At 33.4% G+C, this 16,999-nt stretch overlaps 1 protein-coding gene and 1 non-coding gene across 2 annotated transcripts in view; one reads left to right on the top strand and one right to left on the bottom strand.

Annotated features, from left to right (window-relative positions):
• The window catches only part of SI (sucrase-isomaltase), a 98,123-nt gene extending 81,893 nt beyond the window's left edge, over nt 1-16,230 (bottom strand). The window contains exons 1-8 of the mRNA XM_021702632.1: nt 16,113-16,230; nt 14,742-14,878; nt 8,627-8,744; nt 8,225-8,334; nt 7,139-7,290; nt 5,781-5,952; nt 2,946-3,045; nt 1,902-2,014 (exon numbers count right to left, since the gene is read on the bottom strand). Coding sequence (XP_021558307.1) covers nt 1,902-2,014; nt 2,946-3,045; nt 5,781-5,952; nt 7,139-7,290; nt 8,225-8,334; nt 8,627-8,744; nt 14,742-14,878; nt 16,113-16,230 — 1,020 coding nt within the window. The remainder of the gene's footprint in view (nt 1-1,901; nt 2,015-2,945; nt 3,046-5,780; nt 5,953-7,138; nt 7,291-8,224; nt 8,335-8,626; nt 8,745-14,741; nt 14,879-16,112) is intronic.
• On the top strand, nt 5,079-5,209 carry LOC123323189. The gene has a single exon (XR_006539265.1). It is a non-coding gene; the product is annotated as a small nucleolar RNA SNORA63 (small nucleolar RNA).
• Nucleotides 16,231-16,999: the final 769 nt, after the last annotated feature.

Raw genomic sequence — 16,999 nt, 5'->3', positions numbered from 1 at the left:
GATTTTCACTAAAACTTAGTATTAGGTTATATAAAGATACTTGTAATATAAGACTTTATTGGCATGATGGGTTTTTTTTTAATTAGGCGCATATATATATACTTCACGATTTCTCTACCATATATGTTTAAAAAACTACAATGTAACATTTTTTTAAAAAATTACTTGTATTGGGTTATTTTATTCTATTCATTAAACATTAAATTTATTTTAAAAATAAATTAGTATCAAAACTCTCAAAAAATTAGCATTTTTAAACTCATTTCACCTTATGTTTCATAGAATTTCACTGAAGATTTTGACATGTAATTGAAATGTCTTTGTGTATTATACATGTATATGACATAATTTATTTTTAATAAAAGTATACAAAATATTATTATATACCATATTAATTCATGTATTATTTATCTTATAATTTATATATAAACATTGTTTTTAAAACTATTTGGGCAGTCAAATGAATTAAATTTTAAATTTTAAAACATTAAGACAGCTAGTGGGTTAGCTTATACAGAAAAAAATTTGTTTTTCTTCAAACAAGAAATAAAGTTTCTTTTGCCTACTCGCTACATAACTTAAACCTCACTTAAATACTGCAGTGATTAATTCTATACCACAATTGTATCTTATTGCTCAAACTCAAGCCTCTGCAAGGCTACCCATAAAATGGTGCAAGCACGTGCACTACTATACATATGCTACATTCATACATCATGCATGACTCAAACTCAACTACTGCTGACTACAGACTTTACTCCGCATGTAATATGCAACAATCCCAGCTCATGTCTCACAAAGCCAATGTAAAATTCTTTCAAAAATGTGCTATTCACTGTTTTGATGGTGTAGTAAGCATACCCAAAGTCTGTATAAAGCTCAGCCTAACACTGTAATTATGATTTAGTATTACAGACTATAAATTTCATGTGCTTTTCTGAAACTCATATTTAATAATAGGAACTTGGGAATTGTTAGACACTGTAAATTATTTACTTGTGTACCCTACCTACTCTTATTTCACATTTTTGGATCCTAACTAAAGAAAGTTTTTGAGAGTAATTATTTCCCCTTTAACATCATTTAGCAAATGGGAATTGTATGTCAAAGATATATCAATAAAACAAGATTTTAAAAATTGGCATAATCCTTAAATCTTATGCCAATAAAAAGAACTTATTTTTCCATACTAACACCAGGAATTATATATACCAACAGTCACAGGAGAACAATTGTATAAAAGAATTATATAGAAGAAATACAGAGTTATATTTTAGAAGCAGGCTCAACGTAAGCCCTGGATTCCTTACCTCTCTAAGACCCATCTTGGACTTAACTTCATGAAAACATTATTTAATAGGAAAGCAAAAGTTGCTTAGACAGAAAATATGACTTCAGACTATGTTTCAAAATCTGACCTTCTATGCCTGAGCATCAGAGCCAATTTGCCTGAAGTTTATCTACTGTGCATTAACAGCAAATTTCACTAGCCTTCCTTGTAACTCACTTGCCTTTAGGATTTTTATCAAAGGGGTGTATGATCAATACATCCGTTGCCTATTCTCAGTCTTGACGATAAGATACTTCCCTTTGCTTTATCTCATAAAACTAGGTCATGAATAAGTAAAGACTTAATATGCAACATTTCAAAGAAATCCTACTCCTGAACTCAGCTGCCTAGAAGCAAGAAACAATTTGATACCAGAAATATAGACATTTAATATATGCATAGGCTTCATGGTATTGGAAAAAACAAAAACCACCTAGTCACACCTGAAAAATGGCAAGACTTAAAAATCCATTCAACTAAGAGGCCCCAGACACCTTAAATAAAATTAGACATGTGAGATGTAAGAAAAGTATGGTAGAAAATAATTTTATAAAATAAATGTGAAACATACCTCTTGATACTGTTGAACTACTTGTTCTGGTGTATCTCCTAGAAAGATGTAAAAGTCCAGAATTCCACCAATAACTCTGTAAGTTACTACTGGAGTAGGCTGGATGAAAATTTCTACAAGTAAAATTGGAGAAGCATATATAAATAGTAAAAATATACACACTGATAAAATAATTGCAGTGTTTCATATTAACCACATATTTTTACACGGCTTTCTAAATAATTAAGGTAAAATAAGATACTGAAAATAGGAAGAATATAGGAAAAAATAGAATGCCACTATATATGAGGTTTATGATAGGATATCTCAGATGTTTCTTTTTACAGATGTTGGCAGAATCTTTCCCTGGATCCCCTGCATAGCAACGGATCAGTCCTTTTACAACAAAAATATTTTTTTTTTCTAAAATTGCATTTCAGTTAGTTATTTTAATTGAAGATTCTCTAAAAGATCTTATTATCACATATCAATATCCAAGAAAAAACTATAAAAGTTTTTACTGTTTTCTCAATGTAGACAATAATTGCCTGGATAACCATATAACATATTGTTCTTGCTGGGACATGGTTCAATTTCGTAGCTTTTTATTCTCACTGATTCATCTGTTAAACATTGGTATTGCACTCGCAATATTTAAAAAAAAAGATTCTACATTACTTGAATTATGATAAACTAAAAAATTAATCTTCCTTCTTTCTCTCGCTATATGGACCTTTCTTTTTTTGTTTGTAGTGGTATATTAACTTATCTTAATAAGTGAGGTTGTGGAAATAGGAATAATCTTTTTCGTGGATGTGTTTCAATGTTGCTCTGAAGGGAAAAGAAAGTGCCTGAATATCACAACATAGTACACTCTCCCCACTGATATGCAAAATTCCATTGTCATACTACTACAAAAGAAAGCTGCTTGTAATAATTTCACATCCTAAATCATTAACAATAGAGTTTACTCTGACATACAGTACCTATGATTGAAATAAGAGAGCGGTTCTAACATTTCAAGTTAAACCTCATTTAAATATATTGCAGATAAATTACTCTTACCCATTGCATTGCTGTTCATTAAGAAAACACCAAATGACTTTCCAGAATTATCTTCAATGCACATGAAGAATGTTTGATGGCCATATAAATTATTATTATTCTGTAAGGCAAAAATTTGAAAATTAATATTTGAAGTATATTTAAAATAAAAAAATACATATTTAAAATAGCCCTTATCTATTCCAATTTGTTTCTCTAATTTATCCTCATATCTCTAAACTAATTTTCTCTACTATACTTAACATATGAAACACTGTAGCAAAAATTAATTTATTTTGATTATTAATATGTTAATACATAAAATATATAACATATTCTTTAGACTATGAATAGATTACTTAACTTTCCTTTATGTTTTATTATGATTAAGTGAGTGTTAATAGGCTATTAATGATAAGAAAATGGCATATTTATTCATTATGCCCCACGTATGCCCAAGGCACTTCAGGAAATTCCAAGATATGTCTATCCTCAAAGAACTTCTGCAGTATGTTTGCTGTGAGCTAATGAGTACATGAAATGGTTGAGACCAATTGCAAATACACTTGAAAGGTAAAAGGAAAAAGAGTTCCTGGCTGGATATGGAAGGTCAAAGGAAAGAATATATGGAAAATAGCGAGGAAGTTCTCAGCCTAGTGTTTATTAAGTGTTCATTACAGATAGTGATGCTATAAAAAAAGATTGGTAGAATCATTATTAGTAGTTTATTAGTAGTAGCTCTCTACCAAATGAAGCTCTTTAAAGCAACAACCTACTTATTCATTTTTGGGGAATGAAATAGTTAGGACTGGCATTTTAAAAATCCCTAAGATGGGCGCCTGGGTGGCTCAGTTGGTTAAGCGACTGCCTTCGGCTCAGGTCATGATCCTGGAGTCCCTGGATCAAGTCCCACATCGGGCTCCCTGCTCTGCGGGGAGTCTGCTTCTCCCTCTGACCTTCCCCCCTCTCATGTGCTCTCTCTCATTCTCTCTCTCTCAAATAAATAAATAAAATCTTTAAAAAAAAAAGAAAATTATTTTTTTTATTGATTCATGATTGCTTTAAGTCAATTCTTAGTGATTTTTAAAGATTTTTTTAAAAAATTTATTTATTTGAGAGAGAGAGAATGAGAGAGAGCAAGCACATGAGAGGGGGGAGGGTTAGAGGGAGAAGCAAACTCCCTGCCGAGCAGGGAGCCCGATGCAGGACTCGATCCAGGGACTCCAGGATCATGACCTGAGCCGAAGGCAGTCGCTTAACCAACTGAGCCACCCAGGCGCCCCCCAAAAAAATAATTTTCTTAATGATAGAGTCTTTGTCCCGAAGAATCTCATATTTTAGAAATATAGACAAATATATACACAGATACTAACCTGTGGTTATTGTCATACTAAAATATGAATAAAGGGTTAGAAAGTAAAGACTAATTCTGCATGGGGAAGTTTGGGAGAAGTTCTTAGGAGGTTAAACTTCAAATTAGCTCTCAGTGACTTATTGTACAAATGATAAAGAACCTCAAGTTTCAGTACTTACAAAGGAAACTGATCCCCTGTGCAAATATTTAAACCTATGGAAGATTTTCATATGTTATGGAAGAGGAAAAAACAGGCATAGATGTACAATATGATGTCCAATGGATAGGCAGACACCATATCATACAAAGTGATATAGAACAGTTAGTATTTAGAATGATTCTAGTGTAATGACTAGCCATGGATAGATTTGTTTTTGTTTTTGTTTCTGTTTCTCAAGTAAGCTCCATGCCCAGCATAGAGTCCAACATAGGGCTTGAACTCACAACTGTGAGATCAAGACCTGAGCTGAGATCAAGAGTCAGACGCTCAACTGCTCAACCAACTGAACCACTCAGGCGCCCTGCCATGGATAAGTTTAAACATAAGAATGACTGAAAAGAGAATGACAAAATATAAAAAGAAAAAGAAAATATTTATAAACTAGATACACTTATTGAAGCATTCATAAAATCTGTTGGTTAACTTTTGAGTTAATTTAGGACTTTACTATAAATCCTCACCCCTAAAGTAAACAAGCTTCTGGATTAGGTATCACTGACGTCAAATAAACAATGGTTTCAAATAGGCTAAAATCATCATCTGCTCCAATAATTTTATTTATTAAAAAAAAAAGTTCCTGATGCAGGATCTAGTTACAATGTAGCTATAAAGTGCTGCTTTGTCTTTGCCCCCTGCTCAAAATAAAGCTGTTACCTTTCTAGCCCTGTCCACCATGGTGCTTAGCAGCCAGGGATGCATGGTCTCAGACATGTTTACCAAGTAAAACACTGACTTGAGGGGCGCCTGGGTGGCTCAGTCATTAAGCGTCTGCCTTTGGCTCAGGTCATGATCCCAGGGTCCTGGGATCGAGCCCCGCATCGGGCTCCCTGCTCAGCGGGGAGTCTACTTCTCCCTCTCCCTCTGCTGCTCTCCCTGCTTGTGCTCTCTCTGTCTCTCAAATAAATAAAATCTTTTTAAAAAAATTCATTGCCTTTGTAGAATTTTAGAAAAGGATCAAATAATCATACTACAGATAAGTAAACTGAAGTCCAGAGGGGTTGTTTGCTGAAGATCAAACAGCTAGTAATAATATTAAGTACTTTTCTAGGGGCGCCTGGGTGGCTCAGTCATTTTGCTTCTGCCTTCAGCTCAGATCATGATCCCAGGGTCCTGGGATCGAGCTCCCTGCTCCACGGGAAGCCTGCTTCTCCCTTTCCACTCCCCCTGCTTGTGTTCCCTCTCTCGCTGTGTCTCTCTCTGTCAAATAAATAAATAAAATCTTTAAAAAAAATAAAAAAAATAAACACTGACTTGATGAATGGAAAAAAAAAAAGTTCCTTACATCACCAGGAAGTTGATCACGGGTGAAAATTGGCCATGTTTTCCAGTTTAAATCATGAAGAAATCTCTTATGAATATGTTCCCCAAAACCATAGACATATTCACTGGGAAGTTTGGTTGAGATCTGTAAATATTGGTCGGAGTATACCAGGGGACCAATGCTGGTGTCAAACCTGTACAATAAAATAAATAAATAAGTGATCTGGAAACATATAAATGTTCTATCAAAGAAGGGTCTATATGTTATCATCCAGAATATTTCATTTTAAATATGTCAGTCTTGAGCTGTGATCATTTCTTGGGAATATATGAATTACGTCATAAACAGAATTTGTTAATTCTATTGACACAATTTGCTTTATCACCACCAATATGATTCTTCGTTCACATTCTTTCTTTGAATCTTCATCACAATCTTAAAGCATAACTACCATTATCAATTCCATTTTACAAATAATACAAATAGGGGAAATTAATTCATGTTTTCTAAGCTGACAAACTGGTAATAAGTAAGCCAGATTTCAAAGCCAGTTCTGCCTTTCTCTAGAGACAAAGTTGTAAAATACAGTACCATACTGGCTTTCACACCTCTAAAATATATGTTAAGATTAAGTTCAAAATGATTTTTCCAAAATGAAAAAGACTGTATGTTTGATGCGTATCAAATATATACCACAAGAAATGTTCAATGGTATTTAATACTTTCATGATTTAACAAAACGTCAATTGTAAATTATCAAACTATATTTTAAGAAAAGTAATTACTAAGATTTGATCTTGACAGCTGCTTAGTTAATCTTCTTAGAGACATGAGAGCATTTATCTTGAAAATTACTAAATTCCTTGCCACAAATGTCCCCCAAAATACATTCATAATGAAGGCACTCAGGCAATATTTAATTTAATATATATTTATCATATATTTTTCATATATATATCATATATGCATATATGAAGTCCTTTAATATTACTATGGGAATTAGCCCCTTTCTGAATAGTAACTACTTTATCCTACAAATTGGCAACAGAATACGATAAACAATGCGGAAAGGACACAATAGGGGTTCTAATTATGTAAAAATATAGGCAAGGCTAAAATTCTATCAGTGAAGCTCTTTACCTTCACTTTTGGTTGGCCCCAATTTGTACATTTTCATTCATTTTCTCATACGTTTCATCCACAGGAAATAAAACCCATTTTCCATTATAATCTTTATAAGAATGTATACACACCCTCTTTGGGGAGGAAAATTATTTTTTCTGAAAATGCCTTAAAATTAAGGCGTTCCTAATTCTGTGATAGTAGAATAAAATTGACCAGTTATTTAACCTTATAGAAATGTAAAATAAGATACTTACAAAGTTCTCATATTGCTTTTTCTAATAACTTTGATGCTAAATGGATTTTCTATAACCTGCACATCATACAATGTATCAGTAGCTGCGGTTCCAGTAAATTCTCCTACAAACTGATGAGGAACTTCATATCTTCTATTATTTGGATCAGTAATCTGCAGAGATTTAAACAAATTAGCATTATTTGAGTCAAAATCATTATTTCACTTTCCAGTTCTGAATTAAGTATTAAATGCAAGTTTTGAATAAAAAATACTAAATTTAGTAACCTAATAGAGGAGCTATTAATCTAGACATAAACTTAATTTTAACATTGTTGAATGCTTATGCACAGAATTGTATAAATTGTCAAGGAATATAGAATTGATTATAAAAGTAATATATATATAATATAAAGATTTTTATTGACTGATTAAAAATATAGAGAAATTAATGATACTATTACTAAACATTTATTTTTGACTAGTATATTTTTGTGAATTTAATTATTCTCATTGCTTTTCAGTGTTCATCCCCTTAGGAATCCCATGAAGATTTTAAATTTTGCTAAAAAAACCCTCTTAATTCCTGTGAAATTGCTTTACAAAAGTACTATACAAAGGATATGTTGTTGTTTTCACTTCCAAATCCAAAAGACAATACAAGTAAACTACTTGCTTAAAAAATAGCAGGAATTAGTTTCTTTAAAATCGTGAATAAAAGTGATACCAGTAAAAAGAACTAGTAAGTAAAAGTCCCATTTATACAGCACAATTAATATGTTTCTCAAATTTTAAACTAATTATTCATCATAGTCTGTGGTTGAAATAATAAAAATGACTAAAGTTTATTGAGTGTTTATTCTTCTCAAGACACTATATCCAATATTTTACATTGACTATATTATGAAATTCTTCAAAAATAACTGCTGGACGAACTGTTCTCATGTTACATTTCAGGAAACAGGTTCAGGAAAGTGGAATAACTAGTTCAATTAGTCCTTTGCTTTGGAATAAATATTCCTTAAGAGGGAAAATGTCTTGGTAAGATGAAGGGTGTGCTCACTACTGCTTTTCATGATTAACTCCCCTATATAAATAAAATCCAAACCTTAAACCGGAAACGATTGGGTGTCTGATTTTGAGTTGTGAAGAGAACACTAGGAATGTCATTTCCAAATAGCGTAGGTGAAGATATCCTGTTTAATGTGGCTTCAAGTCCTTAAAGGAAGAAAAAAGTTGGCATGAGTGATGATTTTGTTTATAAAGATTAATAACTATTAATTAGCTTTATAATTATATTGCCTTTATCACAAATAATGACTTCTTTTATTATTTGGAAGATACAATTATGCAAAAAATAAATCCTTGATATAAGCAATTTAAACATTCTTGTGTACAAACTTCCCATTTGATTCTATTTAAGATATTTTTCCAAAGAAAAATTTTAAATATATTTTTTGTTTTCCACTTAAAATATATTATATTGGATCACCATGAGAACATTTCTCACCAGTACTTGTTGTTGTCACTTTGTCAACATTGTAGCCATGGTTATCTACGAAGAAGCACCAAGGAATAAGAGAGTGATTCCATGGCTTCCAGCAGCAACCTCGCATGGCACAAGCTGCCTGATGAAACATTTATAGAAGGAATCATAGTATTAGTACTGTGATCATGTGTCAGTCCAACATTCATTCACTCCAATAAATGTTTGAATTAGATGTTTGAAAAAACAAGCTTCTTTATTCAAGCATATAATATGTTAAAATATCATCTATTCTCTTGTTCCTTTCATTTGGCAGAAATAGCAATGAATTAATTACATCCTACCAGAGACTGATGCTCTGAGTTGTGATTTATCAAATTAACATGTCAACACACATTATTAGAAACCTATGGTTTTTCTTGTTTGCTTTTAATTTTTTTAAGAATTTATTTATTTTATTTTATTTATTTGACACATAGAAAGAGAGAGCACAAGCAGGAGGGAGAAGGAGAAGCAGACTCCCCACTGAGCAGGGAACCTGAGGTGGAGCTCGATCCCAGAACCCCAGGATCATGACCTGAGCCAAAGGCAGATGCTTAACCAACTAACTACCCAGGTGCCCCAACTTCTATTTTATTTTTTATTTGAGTATACTACTCAAAGCAATCTACAGATTCAATACAACCCATATCAAAATACCAACATTTTTCACAGAACCAGAACAAATAATACTACAATTTGTATGGAACAACAAAGACCTAAGTAGCCAAAGTAACCTTGAGAAACAAGAACAAAGCTGAAGGTTTCACAATCCCAATTTTTGTTTTTTAAAGTTCCTGCCCTGGGGCACCTGGGTGGCTCAGATTGTTAAGCCTCTGCCTTCAGCTCAGGTCATGATCCCAGGGTCCTGGGATCGAGCCCCACATCGGGCTCCCTGCTCAGCGGGGAGCCTGCTTCTCCCTCTCCCTCTGCCTCTCCCCTGCTCATGCTCGCTCTCTCTCTGTATCTCTCTGTCTCAAATGAATAAATAAAATCTTTTAAAAAATAATTAATTAATTAATTAATTAAAAAAATAAATAAAAGTTCCTGCCCTGGGCACCTGGGTGGCTCAGCTGGTTAAGTACAGGACTCTTGATCACAGGTCATGATCTCTGGGTTGTGGGATCCGGCTCCCCGCTCAGCGTGCAGAGCCTGCTTGTCCCTCTCCCTCTCCTCCCTCTCTCTTTCTCTCTCTCCCCCAAATAGATAAATACATAAAATCTTAAAAAAAAATAAAAGTTTCTGCCCTATGAGTAATTATAATCTTTTCTGTTGTCATGTAGTCAACCCAGAAAAATTGAATTCTTTTTTGTGTATCAATTAAGTATCAAACTGCAAGTGAGGCTATAAAGATGAAGACATGCCCTGAATTCAAGCCTACATAAAATGCTTAAGGCAGTTATTTCCAGCCACTTATTAGTTCAGAATTTAAGTAAACTAGTTAAACTAATTTTATGTGCCAGGTGTCGCAACAAGTTGCAGACATTTCATCCAGTGAATAACGCAAAACACTGAACTCTTGAGTAGTTTTATGATCTGTATGGAAAGATTGTGTGAAGTGGAAAAAGTTATATATACTTATATAAAAAGTGGAGCCACATGGTAATGCTGTGTGTTAACATTCGTATAATTAAAAATATACTTAATATTTGAATTTAATAGTGTGACACACTTTCATAATTTGAACATCTGTGAGATGTTTTTTCGTGGTTATTTGCCTTGAATAGAAGTTTATAGCCTACATTTTTAGTAGCTGACATGCTAACTTCTCTCCTACTTTAACATCAAATTAAAATGGCTTCAGGGTGCCTGGGTGGCTCAGTTGGTTAAGCGACTGCCTTCGGCTCAGGTCATGACCCTGGAGTCCCTGAATCGAGTCCCGCATCGGGCTCCCTGCTCGGCAGGGAGTCTGCTTCTCCTTCTGACCCTCCTCCCTCTCATGCTGTCTCTCATTCTCTCTCTCTCAAATAAATAAAAAATCTTTAAAAAAATAAAAATAAAAATAAATAAAATGGCTTCAGATACACATACACATGCACACACATGTATACACATACTTACATGTCCATTGCAAATGGAAGTATAATTGGACCTGATATTTTAGAGGGTCATTATCTATCAGAATATAAAGTATGTGTGACTTCTATCAGGAAATTTTCTTTCTAGTTATAGAGCTTATAGATAAACTCCCAACAATACAAAGAGATAATTACATAAAAATTGTTATTTACAGTAGTATTTTTTTATTTTTTAAAGATTTTTTTATTTATTTGACCCAAAGAGAGAGAGCACAAGCAGTGGGAGCAGCAGGCAGACAGATAAGCACACCCCCTCTGAGCAGGGAGCCCGATGCAGGGCTGGATCCCAGGATTCTGGGATCATGACCTGAGCCAAAGGCAGACACTTAACCAACTGAGCTACCCAAGCACCCTGCAGTATTCTTTCTAAAAGGCTTTTAAAAATGTTGATACAAGGGGCGCCTGGGTGGCTCAGTTGTTAAGCATCTGCCTTCGGCTTGGGTCCTGATCCTGGGGTTCTGGGATAGAGCCCGGCATAAGCATCAGGCTCCCTGCGCAGCAGGAAGCCTGCTTCTCCCTCTCACACTACCCTGCTTGTGTTCCCTCTCTTGCTTGTCTCTCTCTGTCAAATAAATAAATAAAATGTTTTAAAAAAAATGTTGGTACAAAACAAAGAGGTAGGATTACATGTAGATATACTGATTTGGGAAGGTGTAAAGGTGCTAAGAAAAAAGAAATAAGTAAATTACAATCATATTTTGCTAAAATAAAAAAATATACAGTAAAATGGAGTTACATGAAATTCTTCCAAACATACTGTATTGGATTCCTAGGTCTGCTGTAACAGCCATAAACAGGGTTGTCTGAATCAACAGAAATTTATTCTCTCACAGTTCTGGAGTCTAGAAGTCCTACCTCAAGGTGGTAGCAGAACCATGCTTCCTCTAAGGCTCTAGGGAAGACTGCTTCCTTGTCTGTTCCTAGCTTCTGAAAGCTCCTGGTAATCCAGGATTTCTTGATTTGAAGAAACCTTACTCCAATCTCTACTTCTATCTTCACACTGCTTTCTTCCCTATAGTTCTCTCTATGCATCCCCTTCTCTTATAAGGACACCAGCCATTGGATTTAGGCCCCACCCTAAGCCAGCATAAACTCATTTAGCATTTAATTACATCTGCAAAGATCCTATTTCCAAATAAAGTAATATTCTAAGGCTCCAAGTAGACATAAATTTTTTGGAAGACATCACTCGTACCACTACATATACACACCAAAACATAAGTTTAAAAATGTATATCCTCATTGTTGCTTTTAAAATATGAATAATTTTGGTTTATTTTATAAGTATAGATTTTGATACTTGTTATTTATATTGTTATTCTGCCAATTTTTCAAGATTTCAGGTATTTTCCCCTATTATTTTAATTCCTAATCTATTTTTAAGTTTTTATTTAAATTCCAGTTAATTAAGATACAGTGTAATATTAATTTCAAGTGTATATAAAATACAGTGATTCAACACTTCCATACAACACCCGGTGTTCATCACAATTGCCCTACTTAATCTCCATTACCCCACCCACCTCCCTTCTGGTAACCATCAGTCTGTTCTCTATAGCTAGAAGTCTGTTTCTTGATTTGCCTCTCTCTCTCTTTTTTTCCCCTTTGCTCATTTTTTTGTTTGTTTGTTTGTTTCTTAAATTCCACATATGAGTGAACTTCAATTTTCTTTCTTCTTAATTTGAAAAAAACAGAAAGTAAAACAGATTAAATATGCATCAGTAGGTATAAATTTTGGTAGGTAAAAATACATTTGTTTTTTGTTTGTTTGTTTGTTTTTTAAAGATTTTATTTATTTATTTGAGAGAGAGAGAATGAGAGAGAGCACATGAGAGTGGGGAGGGTCAGAGGGAGAAGCAGACTCCCTGCCGAGCAGGGAGCCCGATGCGGGACTCGATCCAGGGACTCCAGGGTCATGACCTGAGCCGAAGGCAGTCGCTTAACCAGCTGAGCCACCCAGGCGCCCTAAAAATACATTTGTCATGTTTTTATTTTTATTATATGTGTGTAAGTATGCATATAGAAATATATGTAATAATAGGTATATTACTATATAGTGGATTGATTGTATTATGGACTGAATTGTGTCCCCCCACAATTCATATGTAGGAAGCCCTAAACCCTTTGCCCCCAGTGCGACTGTATTCGGAGACAGCGCATTTAAGGAGGTAATTAAGGTTCAATGAAGTCATAGGCTGGGGTGTGAATCTGATAGGACTGGCGTCATTGTAAAAAGAAGAGACTTCAGAGCATGGTCACATACACACTCCCTCTCTCTATCTGGGCATGCACAGAGGAAAAACCATGTGAAGACACAAGAATGCAGCTGTCTACAAGCCAGAAATAGAAGTATTGCTAGAAACCAACCCTGGGCGCCTGGGTGGCTCAGTCCTTAAGTGTCTGCCTTCATCTCAGGTCATGATCCCAGGGTCCTGGGATCGAGCCTTGCATCAGGCTGCCTTCTCCGCGGGAAACCTGCTTCTCCCTCTCACACTCCCCCTGCTTGTGTTCCCTCTCTCGTCCTGTCTCTCTCTGTCAAATAAATAAAATCTTTAAAAAAAAAAAAAAGGAAAGAAAGAAACCAACCCTGATGGCATCTTGACTTCTAGCCTCCACAAGAGTGAGAAAATAAATGTGTTGTTTAAGTCACCCAGCTTGGCATTTTATTATAGAAGCCCAGGCTGACTAATACACTCTGGCTAGAATTATAGCTGCTCTTAAATTAAGTTCACCTTCTTTTCTTAAATGACAAATACATGTTAACTGAAATTTGCTAAATTCTTAAGTTTAATTTGTTTCGCATTGAAAACACTCTTTAGCAACCTGACAGGCTGACATTAAAAATAGTAGGCATCAAAACCTTAAACCATTGGCTTTGAAATGTTGTTCCCCTTTAAGATTTTAGCAGCCCATATTGTTCCTAATAGAATTCTATGTTAAGCTTCAATTGTTTCCTAAAGAGAATATACCTAAAGAGAATATCTGGCCAATTATCTTAGCATGTCACAGTAAACACTATTTATCTAGCTCTTTTATCAGTAGGTAGGCTATAAAGACCTACTATTCCTGATGTTGTCCTAAGAAAAGTCTCGTTGTTTTGCAACTTTTCATAGCAAATTAACCAGAAAAGTATGTGTTAACTATGAGGTAACAATGGTAAGATAAGGCTAATAGAAATTTTATAGTTCATTTAGTTATTTTTTTATGATAGAAACAGTGAGAGAGGTGAGATTCAGATATGTCTATTATAGATTTAATATATATTAGATATGCATATTGCATGCATAAAATAATACATAATATACTGTAGATATGCATATTACATTATAATACATAAAGTATAATATTTAATATGCACAGATTAATATATTTACATTATATAGATATCATAATATATTATAGATTGCATATAATATATAGATATTACAAAATATGAACACACACACGTTCGCACACACATACTCTCATTGACCTTTATTTCCACGTATGTTATGAAGACCAGGAAGAGTGAACTTAGGGTTACATGAACCTATTAAGTTACCCTTAATTTTCTCCATTTGAGCTTCCTCTCCCATACTACCAAAAAATTAAAAAATAAATAATAATAATTTTCCAAAAAATCAGTATTACTTAATTTTCCAGATGCTTCTTAATGCCATCATTATAAATACTTTTATGGAGCATTCATATTGTCTCTAAAACGTCTTATACTGTCAAAGGTTATATTTTTTTAAGACGTAGATTTGCAAAGATAGAATTTCTTTAAGATTTTTAAAATTAACAATAGCTTATTAAGCATGGAAAAATATTAACTTGTTAATTTATTGAATAGAAGTAGAGAAAAGCAAACTCATCAATTTCAATTATCTCTCATCTCTTTATATGGAGCTATAATAAAAAGATAAGTGCAGCTTAATTGATGGCTAGATCTTTAAAAATATGGAATTGATCCAATACTGAGCAATTATCTTAATTTAATTAATATATATTCATAAAAAATAATAAAGTCTTTTGTGGCAGACCTGTGTTGGAAATTGTTCTGGAATGCAGTTTATTCTCTCATTGATACGATCATTTAGCTCATTTGGACATTTTCCTAAACCAGGATACGTGGTGGTTGTACGAGTGGTAGGTGGAGTTGAAGTAGAATTACTAATTGCTAGGAAAGAAAGAGGTTAATAAAATAAAACAGGGTGTTAATTTTTTTCAGATTTTGGGGATAATAAATACCTTACATTGAAAGACAAATGAATTTTCATATATAATAAAAATAAAAATAAATTTTACACTAATAAAAGACCCACAAATTCAAGTCCTAGTCACAAAAGGAAAATATCCAAACGATATTTAAAAATTGACTGTGCAGAGCCTTATTGACTGTTTCTGCAGAAAAACAAAATATTTTCACAGAAGGTCTTGAGGTAGATTCAAAAGGAAGCAAAATGTCCATTCTACCACATTTACGAAAAAATGTGTTTTATAGATGAAGAAAGAAGATGGCGTTATATGGATGAGAAAAGAATATAGAGACAAGAATTAGAGTAGAAGAGAAAAGTAGGAGGAAAACAATATTTTGAAGTGAATAGAAGAGAAAGCAAGGAACTGCAAAGAAAAATAAATCCCAATTCTATATAATAAGAACTTTCCAGCAATTAGATATGGGTAAGATAAAATGATCATGTCACAATGTAGTGAGCTTTCAATTTACTAGGAGCAGGTAAAACAAATGACTAATGGCAGTAGAAAACTAACTATGATTAGACTAAAAGATAATCTGTAACAGTCTTTCTAATTCTGATTTGGTCAAGAGAGAATGATGAAAAAAGAGGTTAGGTGGATCAGAGTAGTATGCATTTACTCTAAATTAGGATAGAAATATTCAGAAAAAAAAGATAAACACTTAGTTTTGTTTCACCTTCCCTCTACCTGTTTTTGTTATACATCCTCTCTCTCACTTAAAAAAAAAAATGAGACTAAAATAAAGAGGGTATTCCCCCAGATTTTCCACCCTGCCCCCCAATTTTGCAAGTATCTGAAGGCGAGAGCAAAAACCCATGTCTTCCTATTAATAAGAAGAACCTCACTAAAAACATTAGATGATTATTCCACCTTCCATTATCACTTTGATCCCTTTGCCTCTTCACAATTTCTCAAGCAACACAATGTGGGGAAGGTCATTAATGTCAAAGCACATAAATTGCTTAATTACAAGATCTTCATTGAAATAACTGTAATATAATGGAAAGAAAAATTTGGAATAATTATGTAACTTACCTGAGATCTGTCTTCACATGTTTCATCTCATGTAGATTACTTTTAAAAATTCATAACTATTATGGGGTAAATTTTATTTAACTTCATTATAATGTGCAAGTATTTTTAACATTACTTACCTTCAACAGCAGGTGTCCTAGTTGCTAAAACAGCAATTAGGGCAATAGCTATTACAGTAACTACAGCAAAAAGGACAATCAGAGAGATTTCTAATCCAGTAAATTTCTTCTTTGCCATCTAAAGAAAGAAAATATATATTTCAAATGTAAAATATATAACTACAGTAAGCCACCATCATTATCATAAGAGTATATACATCCCTCTTTTTTTAACTAAGTACAACACAAGCAGAGCTACAGACTTATAATCTAAAATAATGAACATTGGCAAAATGTAAACAACACATGCAATTTTTAATAAATAGAGTTACACATTATTGCAGTAACTAAGATGAAACATAAAGGGAAGAAAAGATCTCCAAGCAGATGTGCCTTGCTCTCTCATGTTAGAGCCTTTCTCAAGTTAAAGAAATCTGACACTTGCACTGTGTCCCCTAATTCTCATTATTTTTTGAAGAAGATGTTGTTATCCACATTTTGCCCATTAGGAACTTCAACCTTAGAGAAAATAAGCTATTTTCTCAAAGTCAAAAATTCTAGTTCTTCCTACTTTAAACACTGTCTCTCGAACTCCAGCACTGCTTTCTTATAATAATATTGAGGAAAAGAATATAAATATATATGGAATACAAATATAAAATATTGTGGAAAATGTATAGGTATACAATATATATTTGGGGGTTGTGACTTCAAAAAAAAAAAGGTTTGAATTAAATCATCTCCAATTCCTCCCTCAAAATGTAAGTATGATATACGAAAATCTCATATCAAACATGTGTATTTATTTTCTGATGACATTATGTATTTGAGTTAGCATACAAAGGATACCTAAATGTAGATTGGGAAGAGCTTTCTTCCAGTAATTATCTTAAATTTTATTTGTTTAG

This window comes from Neomonachus schauinslandi, chromosome 1, assembly GCF_002201575.2.
Source record: "Neomonachus schauinslandi chromosome 1, ASM220157v2, whole genome shotgun sequence".
Lineage (NCBI taxonomy): Eukaryota > Metazoa > Chordata > Mammalia > Carnivora > Phocidae > Neomonachus > Neomonachus schauinslandi.
This window is presented reverse-complemented; position numbering and strand designations above follow the sequence as displayed.